This window comes from Gorilla gorilla, chromosome 1, assembly GCF_029281585.2.
Source record: "Gorilla gorilla gorilla isolate KB3781 chromosome 1, NHGRI_mGorGor1-v2.1_pri, whole genome shotgun sequence".
NCBI classification, from domain to species: Eukaryota; Metazoa; Chordata; class Mammalia; order Primates; family Hominidae; genus Gorilla; species Gorilla gorilla.
In genome coordinates this window covers 224,850,601-224,873,397 of record NC_073224.2, presented here as the reverse complement: position 1 = coordinate 224,873,397, position 22,797 = coordinate 224,850,601, and the positions used below count along the sequence as shown (strand labels likewise).

The window sequence follows — 22,797 nt, the reverse complement described above, 5'->3', positions numbered from 1 at the left end:
GTGAGGATGTGTGTGGGTGTGTGGGAGGGTGAGTGTGTGAGGGTGAGGATGTATGTGGGTGTGTGGATGTGTGTGGGTGTGTGGGAGGGTGTGTGAGGGTGTGGATGTGTGTGGGTATGTGGGGGTGTGGGGGTGTGGAGATGTATGAGTGTGGGTGTGTGAGAGGGTGTGTGTGGGGTGTGTATGGGTGTGTAAGCGTAGGGGGTGTATGGGTGTGAGCGTGGGGGGAGTATGTATGGGTGTGTGGGGTGTGTGTGGATGTGTGGGTGAGGGTGTTGGGAAGGGTGTGTGGGGTGTGGATGTGTGTGGGTGTGTGGGGTGTGGATGTGTGTAGGTGTGTGTGAGGGTGCATGTGGGTGTGGGTGAGGGTGTGTGTATAGGTGTGTGGGTGTGGCGTGGTGTGTATGAGTGTGTGGGGGCTGTTGGTGTGTAGGTGTGTGGGTGTATGTGGGTGTGGAGATGGGGGTGTATGGGTGTGTGGGGGTGTAGATGTGTGTAGGTGTGTGGGTGACTGTATGGGTGTGTGTGGGTGTGGTGTGGGTGTGTGGGTGTGGTGTGGGTGTGTGTGGGGGTGTGGATGTGTGTAGGTGTGTGGGTGAGTGTATGAGTATAGGTGTGTGTGGGTGTGGTGTGGGGGTGTATGGATGTGTGGGGGGTGTGGATGTGTGTAGGTGAGTATGGGTGTGTGGGTGTGCTGTGGGGGTGTATGTGTGGTGTGCGGGTGTATGGGTGTGTGGGGGTGTGGATGTGTGTAGCTGTGTATGGGGGTGTGTGTGGGTGTGATGTGTGCGGGTGTATGGGTGTGTGGGGTTGTGGATGTGTGTAGGTGAGTGTGTGGGTGGGTGTAATGTATGAGTGTGTATGGGGGTATGGGTGTGTGTACGTGTGGGGGTGTATGGGTGTGGGGGTGTGGATGTGTGTAGGTGTGTATGGGTGTGTGTGGATATGGGTAGGTGTGTGTGGTGTGTGGGGGTGTATGGGTGTGTGGGGGTATGGATGTGTGGTGTGGGGGTGTATGGGTGTGTGGGGGTGTGGATGTGTGTAGGTGAGTGGGTGAGGGTGCGTGTGGGGTGCATGGGGCGTGTGGATGTGTGGGTGTGGAGGTGTGGTGTGGGGGTGCCTGTGGGGTGTGTGGGGTGTGTGGATGTGTGTCGGGGCTGTAGAGCTGATGTTAGGTGGGAGAAATACGGAGAAACAGCAGCTCCGGGGCTCTTCTGCCCACGAAGTGCATGTGGGTTACTTGTGTCCCCATTTCCCTTCCCCGTTGACCTTGGAACAGGTCTGCCTTCTTCTCCAGGCCGCACCTGGCGTTCATCAGCACGTGGGCTCCTCGTGACCAAGGGTATTGCTCATGTGAACATCCGAATGACTGTCTTTATTTTTCAAATTACATGTGCTGTGTTAATTTTAGAATAAAAAGTAGATAAAACTGGAGAGCAAAATTAAAAAGAGAAGAGAAATGCCACCACCAAGAAATCTATGTCAGTACTTGAGTGCATATTCCTTCTGTTTTGTTTCTAAAATTACCTGGAAAAAATATATCTGTAACAGATATATAACAACAAATTTACACTATATACATTTTTTAAACTTTAAACAATTACTGTTTCCCCACATGGATAAGAGCTTTTCTCATGGGTCTTTAAAGCTCCATGACATTCTCTTGTCTGTGCACAATGGAATCAAACAGCCCCCGGGTTATCGGACACGGGTGTTTCCTTTTTTTCTTTTTTGAGACGGAGTCTCGCTCTGTCGCCCAGGCTGGGGTGCAGTGGCGCGATCTCAGCTCACTGCAAGCTCTGCCTCCCGGGTTCACGCCATTCTCCTGCCTCAGCCTCCCAAGTAGCTGGGACTACAGGCGCCCACCACCACACCTGGCTAATTTTTTTGTATTTTTAGTAGAGACGGGGTTTCATCGTGTTAGCCAGGGTGGTCTCAATCTCCTGACCTCATGATCCGCCCACCTCGGCCTCCCAAAGTGCTGGGATTACAGGTGCGAGCCACCGCGCCCAGCCGGGTATTTCCTTTCTGTTCACTATGGCTAACAATACTCTCAAAAACATCCCTGAACCTACAGACTTGCTGATTTGCCAGGCCATTGTCCTTATACATTCCTAAAGCAGAATTTCTGGGTCAAAAAGGAGGCCCATTATTTATGTTCTTAATGCCTGTTGCCAAATTGCCCTCCAGAACAGCTGTTCCATTTTCACCGCCGCTCCCAGGGCAGTGGTGTCTTGGAGGAGTGAATTGCATGAAGCACTGAGAGCCGTCCAAGCCCGCTAGTGGCCCTCCAAGCACATCCGTGTTTATTCCTCAGCACAGACTCTCCAAAGCTGGATTTTCCTTATGGTTTAGATTGCTGGCTTTTGAAGATGAGAGTAGTGGCTTTATTCCTCTGATTTCCTGAGCGGAGAAGCAGGAACAGCTTTGGGATCCTGTGTGCCCGTCAGACACCATGGGATGCCTTTTGGGATCTCAGTGGGTGACTGGATGGAAACAGCAGGAAATGCTCTCAGGGGCTCACATGGGGCCTTGGAGCCCCTCCTTCCCCCGACAACCCTACCTGGCCGACGTTGGCCTCTTTCTGTGTTGCCCTTTTCTCCACAGTGCTCGGTGCTAAAGGAAGAGTTAAAACAGGAAGATGCTCACAGGGAGCTCAGGGAAGCCCAGGAGAAAGAGTTAAAACTCTGCAAAACCGTGAGTTGAGCTTCCTCCTTCGTAGGTACCACCAGAAAAAACAGAGTTTGACCTTGAGGTTCTTGGTGGGATCCTGGGCCATCACTAAGCATGAAGCTCTGGGGCTCTGTCCTTACTTGTTTAACATAGTCTCATTGCTCTTTGATCTGCTGCTTCTGCAAGGAAGAGATGGGTGAAGGGGCCCCAGGATTCCCTGGGCAGTTGGCTCTAGCTCCCTCAAGGGTTTCCCCTGGGGCCAGGTTGGGGTTGAGACTGGGGACAGGGACAGGAGGCTGGCCAGCTGGCCACCACATGGTCCCCTGCCCCACCCCTGACCTGTGACTCCCAAACATGTATTCCACTGTCCCAAGTTTTATCCTAGCCACAGGCACCATTGTTGACACTTCCTGAAGTATTTTTATTTAAACACAACTATTTAACAACCACTTATAAAAACAAAACAAGGCAGTGGCTCACACCTGTAATCCTAGCACTTTGGGAGGCCAAGGTGGGTGGATTGCCTGAGCTCAGAGGTTCTAGACCAGCCTGGGGAACACGGTGAAACCCCGTCTCTACTAAAATACAAAAAAATTAGCTGGGCATGGTGGCGGGTGCCTGTAATCCCAGTTGCTTGCTTGGCAGGCTGAGGCAGGAGAATTGCTCGAACCCGGGAGGCAGAGGTTGCAGCGAGCCGAGGTCGTGCCATTGCACTCCAGCCTGGGCAACAGAGCGAGACTCCGTCTCAAAAAAAGAAAAAGTTATTTGCCTTATGTAGAAGGTAACCATAAAAATAAATACAATGAAAATAGGACCATTAAAAGTCAAAGGAGGTGTATTCCTCACGCCCTCCAAATCCACCCTGCACATCACCAGGTGTGCGTTTTCCACTCGTTGGGAAGCTCAGCTTCTCCAACTTGCTCTTCCCCACGCCAGCGCCATTCCTCCAGGCCAGGAACATTTTACTCTCTGCCTAAACAAAAAAGAAAAAACATTTCATTGTTCCGTTCTTCCAGACCTTGCCTGTTGAGTCTTCTAAACAGTTGGCCCTTTAGATTGAACTCAAAAATATACCCCAAGAGCAGGGTTTCAAGTGAGTTGATGGATGTCCTGTAGTCCTTAATCCAGGAGTTGTACTGACTTCCAAAAGAAACTAACTTCCTTTATCCAGAACTTTTAATATATCAGTTGAAAAATAAACTCTATTTTGCTGAGAGATGTAAAACCTTCCTCCAGGAGAAGGAATTAAACAAGCTGATACCAGACAAGGTTTCCACCTTAATGGATGGGATGCCAGGGGATGATGAGGGCTCAGACCTCTCAGCCAAGAAGGCAGCTCCTGCCCCCATCAGGGAGGTTCACTCTTGTTGAAACTTTTTCAGCAAATCCAAGACATGGAGAAAGAAATGAAGAAGCTTAGGGCGGAGCTGAGGAAGAGTTGTACTGAACAAAGCGTGATCTCTAGGACTCTGAGAGAAAAAAGCAAGGTACGTAGTGGACAACAGGCCCAGAGAGCAGTGTGGGCGGTAGCTCCCCACTCATCATCCCTGTTAGTCCTCTAAGTGGCCTATGCTGGTATTAACCCTTCTTACAGCTGAGAAAACTGAGGCTCACACAGGGACAGGGACCAGGTTCACTGCATAAAGTAGTTGTGGCAGGACTTGAACCCAGGTTGGTCTGACTCCAAGGCCCCTGTGAGTAACCCCACTACTCCTCACTGCCTTCTAAAACTGTTTCTTGCTTTTTGGTAATGAGACCCACCTCTGGCCTCCCAATCCCAGTTTTGAGTTTAGTGTTACTTAATTATTTTAATGTCCCTTCCCATCATGGGAAAAAAAATTGTATTGCATACTCCAGACCCGCGCTATCCATAACAGTAGCCACTAACCGCGCATGGCTATTTACATTTAAATTAAAGCCGGTAGCTCATGCCTGTAATCCCAGCACTTTGGGAGGCTGAGGCAGATGGATCACCTGAGGTCAGGAGTTCGAGACCAGCCTGGCCAATGTGGTGAAACCCCGTCTCTACTAAAAATACAAAAATTAGCCAGATGTGGTGGCGGAGGCCTGTAATTCCAGCCACTCAGGAGGCTGAGGCAGGAGAATCACTTGAACCTGGGAGGTGGAGGTTGCAGCAAGCTGAGATCGTGCCACCGCACTCCAGCCTGGGCAACAGAGCAAGACTCTGTCTCAAAAAAAAAAAAAAATTAATTAAAAATAAATAAAACAAAATGTTGCTCCTCAGTTGCCAGCCACGTTCCAAATGCATAGTAGCCACGTGTAGCTGTTGGCTGCTGCACTGGACAGCACAGATATGGAAATTTCCATCAGCACAGCAAGTCCTATTGTTTTAAATTAATGGTGACCTCTTTTAGCAACATAACCAATTGAAGAGTTGTATAAAAGATGCTTATGGATCACACATATTTTAATTTTTTTAACTGAAAATATCTTCGAGAGTCCTGAGCAGTGTGGACAGAATCTCTTTCTTTCCATTTGAATCATCTAGTTTATTTGATTAGAAGATGGTTGTCATTGAGAAAACTAAGAATTTTTTTTTTTAATAAATAAAGACAGAGCTTCACTATGTTGCCGAGGCTGGTCTTGAACTCCTGGCCTCAAGCAGTCCTCCTGCCTCAGCCTCCCAAAGTGCTGGGATTACAGGTGTGAGACACCACGCCCAACCACAACTGAGAATATTTTAAGAACAAATCTAAAAGGCAGAGGAATTCTATGTGAAGGGAGGTTCTCAGGGATGATCTGAGAAATAAAAGCAAATAATCTATTTTTCTCCAATTTTATTTAATATGAATGTGAGTATAGTCAGCAGAAGTCAAATCATTAAAACCTCGCGAGCTGAAATGTATACTACACAAGGATCACATCTTATGGATAGTATTGAAGCCTGCAAAAGTTGGCCAGACATAAGTAGACTTGGCAGAAATAATTAACACAAAATTAAAATCAACAGTTAAGACTATACAAAGTAAAATTTATTTATCAATTAAAACTTAAGAGAAAAATCAAATATTCTTGTCCAGGTGCGGTAGCTCACGCCTGTAATCCCAGCACTTTGGAGGCCGAGACACGAGGATTGCTTTAGACCAGGAGCTCAGGACCAGCCTGGCCAACACAGTGAGGCCCTGTCTACAAAAAATTAAAATAATCACTTAAAAAAATCAAATATTCTTGAAAAAGTTTAGACTTGTAAAATATAATATGGGGAAAATGGACATGGTAGAAATGAGAACTACAAAATAAAACACAGACAGACAGACCTGTGATTGGTAAATATTTGATAGGGTCCAGAAAAACTTATGGATGAATCAAATCATAATTGTATAATTTGCCTACAAAAGAACTGATCCAGATCAAAATAATTTCAGGAGACTAAAGTGAAAATGGAAACATTTGGAAATCTTTTAAACAACTGGTTTAATGAACTTCGCTCTAGAAAATACCCTCTCAATGAAAATGAACTTGCTATGGTATATTTTTCTTTTAAATAGTTGTAGTCATGAACATGGAGTCAAAATGCTCTCTGGGCTATCAATTTTTCTCTAAACAAGGCTTTGGCTGCATTCCACAAGTCTTAGTACGTAGTATTTTCGTTATTATTCAGATCAAAATATTTTCCAAATCCCTTTGTGATTTCTTCTTTCACCCATGGGTTACTATGCAGCTTATTTCCTAATTTCTAAATATATGAGGGTTTTCTGCTTACCTTTTTTGTTACTGATTTTTAGCTTAATTACACTGTGGTCAGAGAACATCTTCTGTGTAACTTCAATCTTTTGATATTAATTGAGACTTATTTTATGGCCTGCATGTGGCCGACTGCAGTTCCACGTGCACACTTGAAAAGAATATGCATCCTGCAGTCATTGGGTTTCATATTCTCTATATGGACATTAAATGAAGCTTGCCGATAATGCTCAAAACTTAAATGCTCTTGTTGATTTTTTTGTCTGTGTGTTTTGTCAGCCACTGAGAGAGGCATATTGTTTGAAGATCCTATCATGATCGTGGATTTGTCTGTTTCTTTTTTTAATATTGTCAATCTTTGCTTTATATATTTTGAGGCTGTGTTAGTAGATGCATATGTATTTACCATTTCATTACTTCCTATCGAATCAAATCTTTGGCTATCACAAGATGTTCCTCTTCATTGCTAGAGATGTTTTTCCTTTAAAGTCTTTGTCATTAAGGTAGCTCCATCAGATACACTAGCTTTCTTTTGATTTGAGTTTTCATAGACTATCTTTTTCATACTTTTTATGTCAATCTTTATTTTACAATGTGTATCTCATGTGAACAGCACATAGGTTTTATACAGTTTGACCATCTTTGTCTTTCAGTCCAAGTATATTTAATATAATTGCTGGCATATTGGGATTTAAATTTATCTACTTGCTCAGGGCCAGGTGTACTACCTATGTTCCTTTTTCTCCCCATTCTTTCCTTCTTTTGAGTTGATGGGTTTTGTTGTTGTTTGTTTGTTTTTTGAGACAGAGTCTTGCTCTATCACCAGGCTGGAGTGCAGTGGTGCGATCTCAGCTCACTGCAACCTCCACATCCTGGGTTCAAGCAATTGTCCTGCCTCAGCCTCCTGAGTAGCTGGGACTATAGGCGTACACCACCATGCCCAGCTAAACTTGTATTTTTAGTAGAGACAGTGTTTCACCATGTTGGCCAGGATGGTCTCCATCTCTTAACCTCGTGATCTGCCTACCTTGGCCTCCCAAAGTGCTGGGATTATAGGCGTGAGCCACAATGCCTGGGTGAGTTGATAGTTTTTTTTATCATTCCCTTTTCCCCTGTACTAGCTTGGAAATGTTCTCTCTTTTACTTTTCTTTTAGTAATCATAAGACAATAGCATGCATTCGTGACTTATCAAAATCTAATATTTAGTGAGTTTTTAACTCTTACTATTTTAGTGGTTATTCTAAATTTTACAATATGCATTTTCAACTTACCAAAATTCAATATTCATTAATAATTATGTCCTTCTTCTTAACACAATGACTTAGAGATTGACACTTCACTTACCCCATCCAGACTTATATGCCATTGTTATCATTTTCTAAACTTCTCTCTATATTTGAAACTCCAAAAGACATTATTAATATTTTTCTATAGTCAACATCCATATCTTCACATTACTATTATGTGTTTTCTACATTTCTGATCATCCATCTAGATCATTTTTCTTTAGCATGAAGAACATCTTTTAGTGTTTTCCCTCAGCATGGCTCTGCTGGTGTCATATTCTCTCAGGAGTGTGTGTACATTTGTGTGTGCAAGCACGTGTGTGCATATGTGTGATTGTGCATGTGTGCATGCATGTGTGTGCATGTGTGTGTATGCATGTGTATGTGTCTGAAAATTTCTATATTTATCCTTCATTCATGAAACATATTTTGACTGGGTATTGAATTCTGCACTGGCAATTGTTTTCTTTCAGCACATTATAGATGACAGTAAGTCTATCCTTCCAGTGTCTTTTGGCTTCATTTGTTTCTATTTAGAAGTAACCTATAACCTAACTATTGCAGCATTGTATAATCTTTTTGTATTCTGGATTTTTTATATGTTTCTTTTCCTTTGATTTCCAGCAGTTTTATTAGGATGTATCTAGGTGTGAATTCATTTTTATTTATCTTATTGGGGTTCGTATGGGCTTCTTGAATCTTTGGCTTGCTGTTTTTCATTAGTTTTGGAGTGTGGGCTGTGTACTACCTAGGCAGTGGGGAGTTACTGAGGCTCTTGAACAGGGAACTAATATGTTTAAATTTGTGATTAATAATAATGGTGAAAATGATAGCCACAATCTTGCATGGACTCAGCATTTTGCCAAACATTTCATCTCTTTTCATCCTCACAACTCTGACCTAGAAATTATTATGCCCATTTTATTTTTTTTTAATATATTGGAGCTTTTCAAGATACCTGTTTTACAGATGAGGGAGTCAAAGCATAGAGTCAAGTCACTACCCAAAGGCACACAGTCAGTAAGTGGCAAAGCCAAGATTGGGGGAAGCCAGGCCTGTCTGACTCCAGTTACTGTGGCATAGCCACTAGCCATGTGTGGCCATTTAGGTGAAATTAAATATAATGTAAAATTCAGTCCCTCAGTCACGTGAGCCACACTTCAAGTGCTCAATAGCCAGATGTGGCCAGTGTCCACCCTATTTGACAGTATGGAGTTAGAGCACTTCATCATTGCAGAAAGTTTTACCAGACAGTGCTGCCCCACCACTTGGTAACTCTCTCACAGGACTATGAAGGATGTTCTGGAAGGAAATAAATTAGAGGCAAGGAGGCGTCACGGCCAAAGGTGCTCAGGGCCTAGCCTGAGGCCATGTGTATTAGTGCGTTTTCACACCGCTGTTAAAGACACACCCGAAACTGGGAAGAAAAAGAGGTTTAATTGGACTTACAGTTCCACATGGCTAGGGAGGCCTCAGAATCATGGCGGGAGGCGAAAGGCACTTCTTACATGGCAGTGGCAAGGGAAAAATAAGGAAGAAACAAAAGTGGAAACCCCTGATAAACCCATCAATTTCGTGAGACTTATTCACCATCAGGAGAACAGCACGGGAAAGTCCGGCCCCCATGATTCAGTTACCTCCCCCTGGGTCCCGCCCACAACACTTGGGAATTCTGGGAGATACAATTCAAGTTGAGATTTGGGTGGAGACACAGCCAAACCCTATCACCATGCACAGGGGAGGAGCTCAATAAATAAATCTCTGACAGCTGGTGCCAAAGACCTGCTGTGTGACAGTGATATGAGGAACAGGACTGCCAGAGCTGGGGCTGGGGGCGGGGAGGCCAGTCATTGAGAGGAGGAGCTAGAACAGAGCCCAGGACAGCCTCTGCTTTCGCAGCATTTGAAAAACGTCCGCCGAAACAGAAGCTGGGGTATGTTTACACCTGAGAGGATGTAAGTGAGGAAACTGAGGCCCAGCGAGCTTAGCCAGCCTTCCCGGGAAACAGCTCGCTGGGGACTGGCTGCACCCTGCCACTCAGAAGAAAGCTTTACAGTTGCTCTGGGTGTTTTACATGAAATCTGTGTGACCCCTCTCTAGCCCCCTAATAAACCACTTGTGAGGCTGTTTCAGAACAAAATCCTCTCATCTAGGAGAGTTTGTCTCATTTCCTGCAAGTGCCTGAGCCCTGGCTCAGCAGATGCCCAAAATGTTCATGGTTCAGACATGAACTGAGCAGCTGCAGGGTCCTGTAATGGCCAGCAGAGGGAAGCACCGAACACGCCCAAGCTCACCTCGAGTTGCCCATTACTCGAGCAAACGGGGGAAAACGGGCAAGTTTCCCCACTTTAAACGCCTTCTTTTGCAGGCTACAATTCTTTACTAGCCCTTGCTTAGCGAGTCTCCCAGAGCAGTTTCCCTTGGTAAGTGTGCTAGAAGTGGTAGCAATAAACAGTTACAATAATAAACCCAGTAGTTAACATTTACCACGTGCCCACGATGGGCGGCAGTTCCTTATGGTGTTAGGATGACTGCATAGTGGCTACTGTCATCCACCTGTTCTAGGTCACAACATCTAACACACTTATAGAGCCCTTACAAAGCGCTGTCACTATTCCAAACTTTTTTAAATCCCCACAATAACTCTGCGAAGAGGGAACTAGTATCACCCCATTTGACAGATAAGGACACTGAATCACAGAGCAGTGAAATGACTTTGCTGAAGTCATACAGCTTGTTAGGGACCGGGCTGGGATTAGAGCCTGGGGTAGGACAAATATTGAGCCCAGGGTGCAGAGCCCAGCCCTTTCCCCCAACAGACAGTGCCCCCCGAGCCTGCCTCCACCCCGTGCACGCCTGTGACCCCTGTCACATGGGCTGCAGCTGTGCCTACCCCTCTGGGACCCCCCCACGGCCATTAGACATCCTAGAGGAATTTCCCCAGAGTGCATTATGATCACATTAGCAGCAAGTACTCGCTTTCATCGTCATTTCAGGTTGAAGAGAAGCTTCAGGAGGATTCCAGAAGGAAATTGCTTCAGCTGCAAGAAATGGGGAACAGAGAGAGCCTCATTAAAATCAATTTGGAGAGGGCAGTAGGTCAGGTAGGCGTGTTCCAGAGCCCCCTCATTGGCCCACGCTCTCCAATGATTGCACCCAAGCAGCCAGTGGGGGTGAGAGAGGAGGACGCCCAAGGTAGAAAGACAGACGTGCGTTAATTCTCCCATTTATCTCATGAGCAGAGGCTGTCTGCAGCTCCCCACCCCCATGGACACCGCTAAACAGGTTTCTGCTGCTGGGAGGCCTCCCACTCAATAGTTTACGATGACCTGAGACCCGGACCAGGCAGCCAATCCCGGCTCGATGGCTGCCCCCAGTTAACCGAGCTCCTTGTCCCCAGTGGTGTTTCTAGCATTTTCTCCCTAATGTTTTTAGTCCTGACATTTACCACAATCTTTCTTCCCCTTGGGCCCCAGCAGACATTACAGACAGTGTCTATAAGGAAATGCCACTTTTCTTAATAAGGTAAAACCCCGGAGTGTCCAAAGTGCATGCTGGATGGAGAAGCTCCCGGCTGTGGGTGAGCCACTCCGACCTGGTCTGGAGGTGCTGTTTCTTTGATGCTGTGGCCTGAAATCGCCAGTGGCCCTTCCTGGCAAATGTGACACAGTCGTTGGGGGCCGGAATGTGCAGACAAAAGTTTACCAAAAGCTAAGGGAAAGCAAACAGGAAACCAAGATGGGAGGGCATATGACCCTCAGGAATGTGGTCCCCCAGGGGCAGCCCACCCTAGATTCCTCCACGGGGGTCCCTCTCCTGGAAACCATGACTCCAGGGGATCCACAGAATGGTTTGCGCGCACACGTGTGTGTGTGTGTGTGTGTGTGTGTGTGTGTGTGTGTGTGTGTGTATTACTGGGAAGGAGGGCCCCCCATGTCTCCCACTGGGTTCTCAGGAGGGTCTGTGAACTACCAAGAAAGGTTAAAAGCCAGGATCTCTCAAACCACCCAGCTCAGCTCCCAAAGCCCTTCCATTTTCTACCATCCAAGCCTTACCAGGCAGTGTGACCAGGCCTTTGTCCCTGTACCCTAAAATTCAAATATTCACCACTGTAACCGCCAGCACCATTTCTCCTGTCGGGGCACCAGCCCCTTATCAAGGGCAGAGAACCTGCCCGTCTGGGCCTCTCCCTGTGCACATTGGCTACCCCCAATCTTTCCCCTAACACATACCGGATTTGAGGGTCTGACCCGTGCTCCTTGCCCAAGGGCCAAGGTTCTTGTTATAGCTCTGGGCAGAGGTCATCCGGGAGGAGCCCTGGAGGTCCTGAGACTGCTCCAGGTCTAGACTTGAGAGAAAGGACAAGCCCTCTCTCTGCCTCCCAGTGCCTTCCCGCTCCTGTATCTCCAAGGCCCTGCTCCCTGTCCAATAGTCTGCCCTTCCCCAGCCAAGTGACCCCAGGCCCGAGGCCATGTCTAAGATGACCTCTCCCTCCCAATGGCCCTGGGCAGCCATTCCTGTGGGGAGCCCCTGATGGCAATGGGGGACCATCATTCACAGGGCCTCCTCTACACAGTCAATTCTTTGGGTGAGCTGGGACCCTCCGCTTGGCCATGAAACCAGAGGATGGCTTTGAGAACCTCATGTCACCTGGTCTTCTCCTGGCAGGGTCACTGCAGAGATGTCCCTAAAACGTTTCCCATTAGAACTCCCCTGTGCAGTAAATACCTGTGTCTTGGGCCCCAGGTTGAGGCAGTAGCCCTTTTGGTCCCTTCAAGCCTCTGCTTTGGAGTCTTTAATAACCACGTTTTGCCAGTGAACCGGAGACTCACGCCAGGGGCTGCCATGTTGGTAAATTCTCAGAGAAAGTCGGGCTCCTTTTTACCTCTAACTACTAATGGAATCAGGACACCTTGGACTTGTCATTCTGTAAGCCCGGACTTAATGTAACTGCTATTTCATCAGCCTTAACCTGAAAACACTAGCACCCAGGAGGGGCTCAGTGAAAGCCGCTAGAAGTAGAGGCCCTTGGCTTTAGGTGATGTTTCTGTGTACAGGCATCCACCAAAGGTTAGTTGGGTGTCTGAGTGTCTCCTCTACCCCAGGCACTGTAGTGGGCTCCAGGGATACCGAGATGAACATAGTGGGCATAGTCTTCAGGAATCTTATGGGCTCAGGCGCGAAATGGAGAAAGGGAGAACACTCCCCTCTCCCCGGGCTTCCTTGCTGACTACACAATTTACTTGGACTGACAGCCTCAATATTTACTTCACAGTCTGGTGCCAACTTAGCAATTACGGAAGAGCGCTCCCGGCCCCAGACTTCCCATTGGATAATTGGCAGCAAGAGGCTCTTCTGAGGGTTTGAGACATGTGTGTGCACTGACCACAGGCATCGTTCGGGTTAGGCAGGCGTGCCTAAAAAGTAATTAAAGCCTGCTGTTCTCTTTTCTTCTGTGGGTCCCGCCACTCCCCGTGAGCGGTGAAGATTCTGATAACGCGGAATGGTCATTCAGGCGTGCAAACCCTGCTAAGTGGTGTTTCCCGCACCCTGCCATGGAAACGCTGCCCCCGCTTGCCGGCCCCTGCTGACCCCCTGACACTGTTGCCCCCTTTCTGCTGCAGCTGGAGCACTTCAGAAGTCAAGTCATCAAGGCCACCTATGGACGGGCGAAGCCGTTCCCGGACAAGCCCATCACCGACCAACAGGTTAGTCTGCCGTCCCTGCCACGTGGCTCCTTCACTTTCCTCTTCTTCTTCTTCGTGGATCTGGATTCCAGACCCTGGGAGCATATGTTTCTGTTTTTGTTGGTGGCATATTTTTCACACTGTTGCTACACCATAAAGATTTGTTTTGATTTTATGGGATTTCCTGGCTTTTAAAGTAAAAGCCAGTTAAAACTCCCTTGAAATGTGTCTGTGAAAATCAAATTAAACCATTCGGGCTTACTTCTGGTCTCCAGACATGCATGTTTCGCCTCCATTAGCACTGGGAGAAAGGGAGCCGCCTCCCCACAGCCAGTGCGTTCTGGCGCGTTCCTTCAGAGGAGAAAAGTTGACAGTGGCAGTGAGGGTGGATGTCTGGCTGTAATGATTGCCTTGCTGTTCTTCCACTACACTTTCTAGCCCCCTGTGTCAAAGCACAGATGGGAAAATGTGCCGTGGGCTGCTCTCAGCGGGTGTGGGAGAACCTGACCTGCTGCTTATGAGCCCATAATATCAGGCTCAGTGTTCTGAATCCCTATACAACACAGAAGAATCTGGAACAAACTCAGGGCCACAAGACAGGCCTTTGGATCGTAAAAATAATCTCTGATCGGCAAGTAGTGGTGGCTCATGGCTGTAATCCCAGCACTTTGAGAGGCCGAGGCGGGCGGATCACCTCAGGTCGGGAGTTCGAAACCAGCCTGACCAACATGGTAAAACCCCATCTCTATTAAAAATACAAAATTAGCCGGGCATGGTGGCGCGTGCCTGTAATCTCAGCTACTTCAGAGGCTGAGGCAGGAGAATCGCTTGAACCCAGGAGGCAGAGGTTGCGGTGAGCCGAGATCAAACCATTGCACTCCAGCCTGGGCAACAAGAGTGAAACTCTGTAGTAAAAAAAAAAGAAAAAAGAAAAGAAAATCTCTGATTCCGGGACTCATTCCCTGGTGACAGGACCAACGTCCCCCTTGACAGCCATCACCAAGACATATCAGGACCTCTGTCCTCCCATGCTTAGACAGGGACTTAAGTTGCATCTCTCCCCTCTCCCATTCCCCTTCCCTCAGGGCCCCCCGCCCCTGTATGTTACATCTTTTTTTTTTTTTTTCCTTTTTCTTTTTCTCACCAGTTAATAGAGAAAATTACCCAGGTCACTGAGGACAACATCAATTTTCAGCAGAAAAAGTGGACCCTCCAGAAAGAGACCCAGCTGAGCAACTCCAAGCAGGAGGAGACCACCGAGAACATCGAGAAGCTGAGGACGTCGCTGGACAGCTGCCAGGTGGCCCCTCCTTAACACTTTCCACAAATGGTCTCTTTGTCTAATTTTTGTGCGGCTTATTTGGGAAATTGCCCAGCTTTTTTGGAGCAAGTTGGGCAGAAATGCTTGGCTTTTCTATCCACTTTTTCCTCTTGTTGGAGAAACTTGTTGGAGAAGAAAAAACAAAGGGCTTCAAAAAATGCCTCCTGGGAGAACTTGGCGTGTCCAAAAAAGATGCCTGAGCATCTTCAATTACTGACTTTGAGCGGCCCGCATCCCCAGCCAAAAAGAAATTGTTTTCATAGCCCCTATGTTATTTCCAGAGAAACCAAAGAAACATTCCTGCTTTTTATTTGCATTTTCTTTTTTTGGCCCAGCCACAAAAGGCGGTTTCCACACCGTTGCCTTTGACTCTGGAGGAGCAGGGACGGGAGGACTTGGCCACAGCCCTGCGGCCCCCACCCTGGGACATGGCTTATCAGAGCAGGCGGTGGCTTCTGCTTTCTCTGGAAATCAGCAGCTCCTGTTTGGGGAGTTTGTGCAAATGCTGGCTTGTCAGCACTCTTTCAAATCAGGAAACCACGCTTTCCGACCAGCTTGTGTGTTGATCTTGGCAGGAATTCTGACAAATGGAAAAAAGAAGTAGCCACATTTGCTTCTCATTGCAGCCAAACTGTTGATGGTACTTTGGCTCTGGGGTTTCATAGACCTAAAAGGGGGTTCGCTTTGACCATCAAAAGTCCAAATTAGAATATAAAAAAAAAACCTGTCAAAACACAAAAATTGTAAAAAAGAAAAAAACTGAGTCCTCCCAAGGCGGCCAATACATGGCGCTGCCTGCTTCGTGGCAGAGTCGAGAACGCTGTTCCTCGAAGGTCACGTCAGGGGCTATTTCTGGCCACAGGGCCTGGGCTCCTCATGATCTCACCTCTTTGCAGGCTTGCATGAAAATATCCTGTTGCAGCCATGACCTGAAGAAGGAGGTCGACCTTCTTCAGCACCTCCAGGTGAGCCCACCTGTCTCGGGGCTCCAGAAGGTGGTGCTGGACGTCCTGAGGCACGCGCTGTCCTGGCTGGAGGAAGTGGAGCAGCTCCTCCGGGACCTCGGGATCCCGCCCTCCAGCCCCAACAAAGGTTACTGGGACTTTTTTTCTCACATGGTTGCATGACTCTAAAATGTCGCGTTGAATCTCAGCATGATGGGACATCTGTTGAGGAAGTCTTCCTGGGTATCTGGCCAAGTCTATTCCCTTCTCCAGAACCCCCTGCTTCTCTGCTTGAGGTGTAATTTTCCATTAAAAAAAAAACACACATACAAGTGAGACACGATAACTGAAGAAAAATGAAACAAAACAAAGGCAGAAGGAAAATTAAATCGAAATTATGCAAAGTTTAATTATGCTGTTTAACTTCCAAGGCATTTTCCCATGGAAATAACCGCGTGATTCCAGGCAAGTCACTTACCCTGTCTATGCCTCAGTTTCCCTATCTGTAAAATGAGGCTAATAGGGAGTACCCACCCTTTAGGGCTGTTGTGATCATTAAAATGCATGAATATATGGAAAGTACTTGGAATAGTACCTGGCACACAATAGGCATTACTGAATGTTTATTGACTTTTAATTTGACAAAAAAATAGTGTCACGTTACCCTCAATTTTCTTTGGTTTATTCCTAATGGGACGTCATCCATGTCAGTAGACACAGACCTACATCATCGCTGTTACTGACGGCGGTTACTGATTCCATTGTGTAGGATGTGCCATTGTTTTAGACAATCCCCTATCATGGGCACTTAGGTGATTTCCAGTTTTTCACACTCATAAATCATGCTGGGATGAACATTGTTGCACACATACCTGCTCATATTATCTTTATTCTCCTAGAGGTGGAGAGGTATGAACCACTTTCTTTCAACAAAGATTGATTGCATGCATGCTTACCAGACGCCACATGTTGTGCAGGGCAGAGACGTAACGGGGTCAGGAACAGGTAGAATCAGGTCATGGGTATATGGTTCACTGTAAAAGTCTTCCAATATGTCCATACATTTGAAATTTTTTATAATAAAATACTGGGGTAAAAAAACAGGCCCTCCAAGAGCTTATGGTCTCAGGGCGAAGGATGAGGTGGGCATTAATGGGAAAATCACTCGAACAAACATGAAAGTTGAGTGGTGACAATTGCTATGAAGTGCAGGGTTCGATCTGGTCAGGGAAAGCAGGGCATCTGCAGGATGCATCGGAGTTGTTGCCAAAGAAGGGGAGAGAGCATTCTGAGTACAGGAGCAGCGTGGTGGCAGGGGAGCATGGAGAGCACAAGGGGCTAACAGAAATGGGAGCTTCCCAGGGCCATGCATGTGGGGTCTCACAGGGCCCTGATAAGAAGCTTTATTCTAAGGGCAGAGAGAAGCCTGTGAAAGGCCTTAAGTAAGGAGCTGGACAGACTTGCATTCTGAGACAATCATCTTGGTGGCAAGTGGACAACGTCCTGGAGGGTGGGCAGCATGGTGCCCCAGGAGCCACTTGGCAGGCTGCTGTAAGAGATGACAAGGCCGCCCTAGGGCAGGGTGGGGATGGAGAAAGAAGATTCAGGGGTGAGTAAGAGGTAAATCAACAGGCCTCAGTGGTAGGACTGGATGGTTGGAAGGAAAGTGACAGAGGAGAGTCAACAAGACCTCTAGGTTTCTGGTGTGTGTAAAAGACGGATGTGATTTCTTTGCTAAAACTCAGAGCAAGGAATGCAGGATGAGGCCCAGGTTTGAGGGGGAAGAGGAGTGTGAGGTGCCTGTGAGACATCTAAGATGAGATGCCCAAGAGACAGCTGTTTCCCCAGGTGTCTTGTCTGGGGATAGGTAATAATGATGTATCCTCAGCACCCAGAGAGCATGTGCCACACAGCGGGGGCCTAATACATATCTGTGGGTTGGAGGGATGGATGGAAGGAAGTGCAGATGGATGGATGGACGGACGGATGGAAGAAAGGATGGATGGAAGCATTGGTGGGTGGGTGGATGGATGGATGGACGGACGGGTGGAAGAAAGAATGGATGGAAGGGTGAGTGGGTGGGTGGATTGATGGATGGATGGATGGATGGATGGATGGATGGATGGATGGATGGATGGAAGTGTGGGTGGGTGGGTGGATGGATGGGAGGAAGGGTGGGTGGATTGAAGGGTGGGTGGGTCTGTGGGTGGATGAATGGATGGATAGAAGACAGGAAGGCAGGAAGGAAGGCAGGAGGGAAGGCAGGAAGGAAGGCAGGAGGGAAGGCAGGAGGGAAGGCAGGAAGGAAGGCAGGAGGGAAGGCAGGAAGGCAGGCAGGAGGGAAGGCAGGAAGGCAGGCAAGCAGGCAGGAAGGAAGGAAGATTAAAGCCATAGATATGAATGGTATCAGTTAGGAAGATTATTTATTCTTCAGTCTTGAAGAACAGCCAGAGAACTTTGCTCCATGTTTTGCCTGATTTCATGTAAGCTCACAACCTACATGAAAGTAATGAGACAGAAGGGAAAGAGCACAGGGCCGCACCTTAAGGAACTCCAACATTTTGAAGCTTGTTGCTACTCCTTCTTGCCAAATCACCCTCCAGAGAGCCTGCATCAATTTTATATTCTTTCCACAATGAATAAGAATAGAGAAGTGATTTTCAACCCTGGCACTTCAACATCTGCAGCAGGATGCTTCCAAAGTATCCAGAAGGTGGGGTAACATTCTTAAAAAGCAAAAGCAAAACCAACATTAATTTTTATGTAGGAACCTTCCCCTCATCATATAGCAGAGAGCGTTACTGTTCTTGCAATCAAGGCAGAGTCGTGAGCTTACTTGAAATAAGGTAAAACATGGAGCAGAGTTCTCGTTGTTCTTCAAGACTGGAACTAAAACAAAGACCATGATCTCCATCCTGGCAATAATAGAGCCAAGCTACGTGTGCACTGTCCCCTTCCCACTCCCAAGACCATTTTAGTCATCTAGACTAAGTCTATAAATCTAGTCATATATTATTGTTAAGAAATGTGGGTTGTTGCCAGGTGTAGTGGCTCATGCCTGTGATCCCATCAACATAAGGCTGAGGCAGGAGGATCATTTAAGGCTTGAAGTTCAAGACCAACCTGGGCAACATCGTGAAACCCCTCATCTCCAAAAAATTTAAAAAATAATAATAAATTAGCCAGGCATGGTGGCACAGGCCTGTAGTCCCAGCTACTCATGAGGCTGAGCCAGGAGGATCCCTTGAGGCTAAGATTTCGAGGCTGCGGTGAGCTATGATTACTCCACTGCACTGCAGCCTGGTGATAGTGAGACCTTGTCTAAAAATAAATAAACACGGATTGTAAAGTTAAGCTTTCAGGCCAGTAATTCCAGCAGGGCTAAGAAAGACTGATTTTAGGCAAGCATTCCTCAGACCAGCCATTTTCTTCTCCTGACTTCATGGAGTCGTGAGATTTGAACAACATTAAGCAGGTTTCTGCAGAATCCCTCCCTTGTTAACATGCACCCTGGGTCAACAAGAAGGGGATAAAGAAAACAGTATTTCCAAACTACTGGTCTCCTTTCTTGATGCCCTTGCCCCGCCCCCAACTAACCTCTTGGAATAATGTTCCATGGAACAGTCATGGGGGAAACGGTGGTCTGCTGGCTACATATTCTGTGATTACAACTAGTTGGTTCTAAGAACTCAAGAAAAAAAGAATAGAGAATAACAGAAAGGTTAGTAAGCAGGGCCCATCTTTTGTCCACTCAGCAGAAGAGGAAGTTGATGGTAAAAGGCATTTTCTCTTCTAATACAAGCAATATTACATCAAGCGCCCAAAAGACTGAAAGAAAAGGGTAAGCTAGCGTATGCCCCATATTCTCTACTCTTGTACCTAATTCCTAGCCCAGAGCTAATCCAGAAGGAGGAGCGGGAAGAGGAAGATGAGGAGGAAGGATGGGGAGGAGGAGGGAAGAGGAGGAAGGAGGAGGGCGATGATGATGATGGTGATTATGGTGACGATGATAGTCATTCATCACTGAGGACTTATATTCTAGATACGGTTCTCAGCATTTTATACACATGATCTCATTTCATCCTCACAATAATTCTATGAGTTAATAATTTGCCCATTTTCCTCATTTTAGAAATGAGGAAACTGGCTCAAAGCTGGTTTTCTGATTACTCCACCAGGATAAGGTGATTTGAGGCACTTCATGTTACAGAGGCTGACAGGGAGTCCCCAGTCTATTCATTGCCATCCCGCACACCCCCAGGAGCTGCCTGCGTTTCTAGCTCCTAAGAGAAGGGTAGAAAGCATGGGTTGTTTAGCTCCTCCTGGGGATTTAGCACTGTGTTCGGTGTTTCACACGCATTCTGTACTTTTATCCTCCCACCTACCCAGTGAGGCAGGTATGATTACCATCTTTATTTTATTTATCTTTTTTTTTTTTTTTTTTTTTAGTAAAAGTCTTGCGTTGTTGCCCAGACTGGAGTGCAGTGGCATGATTTCAGCTCATTGCAACCTCCACCTCCCAGGCTCAAGCGATCCTCCCACCTCAGCCTCCCAAGTAGCTGGGACTACAGGCGTGTGCCACCACGCCACCTAATTTTTGTGTTTTTTGTAGAGACGAGGTTTCGTCATGTTGCCCAAACTGGTCTCAAATTCCTGGGCTCAATCAACCCACTCAACTCCCAAAGTGCTGGTATTACCAGCGTGAGCCACTGCGCCCAGCCTTCATTTTAAAAGTAAAGAAACTGAGACACAGTAACATTAAAAAGTTGCCCGGAGTCACACAGCTGGTACATTAGGGTTAAGACTCAAACTGAGGTCTTTGTGACCCTAACACCTGTGTCTTCCCTATGACCCCTGCCCCTTCACCCCCACCCCCTGCACACATACACACTTCCTCTGACAATGCAGCAATGTACCAAGCACATGCCCAGTCCCTAGAGAATGGGTGCTGTCATCGGCTTAGGCAGTGACAGAGCTAAGAGTTGTCTTTCCCTAAGGTAAACCGCATCTGATTCCTACCCTGAGCCATAACCACAGAAAGCCCCATTTGTATCACAGTGATGTTCCAAGCTGGGACTCTGGGTACCCACTGCCAAGGCTTGAATTTCAGCTGTGCACCTACTAGCTGTGTGGGCAGTTACGTGACGTGGCTGTGCCTCCACTTACTTGCTCGTGAAATGGCCATCCAGTCTCCTAGTGGCATATGAGGACTGAGTGATGGGATACATGCATGGCAGTGCTGGTCACAGTTAGCTCGTAATCCGTGGGGGCTGCTGTCATCGTCAGCCTCAAATACTTGTTGACTTCATCTGACCTAAACATGGGTAGCCACCAGGCAGGTAGGCATGTGGACCGCATAGCCTGGTTTACTTGCACCCAGGTGACATCCTCTGGAGCCTCTGCCCTGTCTCCATTTAGCAGCAAATGGGGTTTCTTTAGCCCTAAGCCCTCAGTTGGGTTGAAGCCAAGAGCCCTTTCTGGAGGCCTCCTCCTTAGAATCTGACAGTGGGCCTCGGGTCCCAGCTGCCAAGTGGCCAAGCTGCAACTCAGTCCACACCCCTCCAACCTCAAACTCCCTGCTCTTGACCACCAGGCTACCTGCCTTTTAGAACACCCTCCTAAGAGATAAAACACGCGTCACAAACTAGGATGGAAATCCTGAAACGAATCCCCCAGGGGAATCCAGGCGGGGTAAACGTCAGGGAAATGACTTGCGGTGTTGTTGGGAGATGTCACGTGCAGCCCACAAGGTGAGGCCTGCTGGGGTCCATTGTGTTCGGAAGGGTGGAGGATGCTGTGTGGTTCAGCTGGGAGGATAAGAATGTTTAGGCGGCACCTTGAAAGTCAGCTGAATACTCCTCCTGCCTGGTTTCTCAGGGTTCCTCTGATAAGGGAAGGAAAGGATTTTTTACATTTTTCTCTGCAAGCTCCGTCGTTTGTGTCTATTTCTGCAAGACTTTGTTACAAATAAAAGACTTTTCTTGCATGCATGGCAAATCACTCAACTATCCAAGATACACTGTGTCTTTAACTGAAAAGAAAGCAAGTTGCAATACAATATGCTTGGTGTGCTTTTATTTTTTTTTAAATGTCAGTATCTGAGCAAAAGAACAACCTTGAGAAAAAGCCATCAAACTGTTAGGAGTATTATCCCAGCAGGGTGGGATTGCACTGGACCTTGACTTCCATTCAGTTGTTCAACAACTGTTCATTGAGGGCCCCTGTGTGCCAGCCACTGTGCAGAACATGAAGACGCAGTGGCAAACACTTCCCACATTATGAATTTCTGTAACATTTGGGTTTTTATAACCAACATTTATAACTTTTGTAAACAGAAGTATAAGAAAGACTTGTTCCTTCCCCCAAAGAGCAAAATCCCCATTATGATTACAGTTAGTCATCTAATCTAGAAATAGAAATGTGATCAAATACTGGCCTCCCCTTCAGCATCCTCAGCTACCTCTCCCCTTAGTCCTCCTCAGATCCCAACCATGATTTCATCCTTCCCCTTTGATTCCTGGGTCACACGTTGCAGCCGAGCAAAATCCCAGACTCATCGCAACAGAGCCTCCACAAATCCCTGTATTCACCAGGTCCAATGGGCCAAGCCAATGTCAGCCCGGCCATCTCACCTCCTCCGCCATCTTGGTATCCTTGCAATGCACCTCTCCAACGCACCAACCCAACCCTGTACTCTCAAGCCTCCAAACCCTTGGAAAAGAGAATGACAGATCTAGGTCTGAATTCTGATTCTAACACTTACCAGCACTGTAGCTTAACCTTGGGGAGCTTCTGTCGTTTCACCTATAAATATGAACACACTTCCTTACCGGGTTGTTTACAATGATTAGAAAAATGTATCAAACTCTTGGCACAGCACTGGCATGCACCAGGTCTGCTATTATTATAATATTGCTGTTCTCACGCTTCTGCACTGGAAATCCTCCGAATGGTGCATTGCCCCACACAAGAACATGGTCTCCTCACTTCCTTTTTCTCTCTTGGCCCATCTTTTATTCCTTCCCTCCATTATCCCCACTAGGTCTTCCTCCTACATGCAGCACGTACCCTGCCCTGTCTCCCCTTTCCTCTCCTTCCCAGGGACCTTGTGCACAAATTCTTCTTTCTTTGGCGTCAGAGGCCTTTCTTTTCCTCTTAGTTCCTTCCCTTTGCCATCAAA

At 47.1% G+C, this 22,797-nt stretch overlaps 1 protein-coding gene across 19 annotated transcripts in view; it reads left to right on the top strand.

Annotated features, from left to right (window-relative positions):
- Positions 1 to 22,797, top strand: part of FHAD1 (forkhead associated phosphopeptide binding domain 1) — a 154,460-nt gene that overhangs the window by 67,808 nt on the left and 63,855 nt on the right. For 10 of the 19 annotated variants that reach the window (XM_019018836.4, XM_055385054.2, XM_063702602.1 and 7 more), the window contains 6 exons: positions 2,608 to 2,697; positions 4,056 to 4,160; positions 10,662 to 10,769; positions 13,290 to 13,373; positions 14,500 to 14,652; positions 15,570 to 15,765. In XM_019018836.4, coding sequence (XP_018874381.4) covers positions 2,608 to 2,697; positions 4,056 to 4,160; positions 10,662 to 10,769; positions 13,290 to 13,373; positions 14,500 to 14,652; positions 15,570 to 15,765 — 736 coding nt within the window. The remainder of the gene's footprint in view (positions 1 to 2,607; positions 2,698 to 4,055; positions 4,161 to 10,661; positions 10,770 to 13,289; positions 13,374 to 14,499; positions 14,653 to 15,569; positions 15,766 to 22,797) is intronic. The other 9 variants (XM_055385072.2, XM_055385075.2, XM_055385024.2 and 6 more) reach the window with 4 other exon arrangements.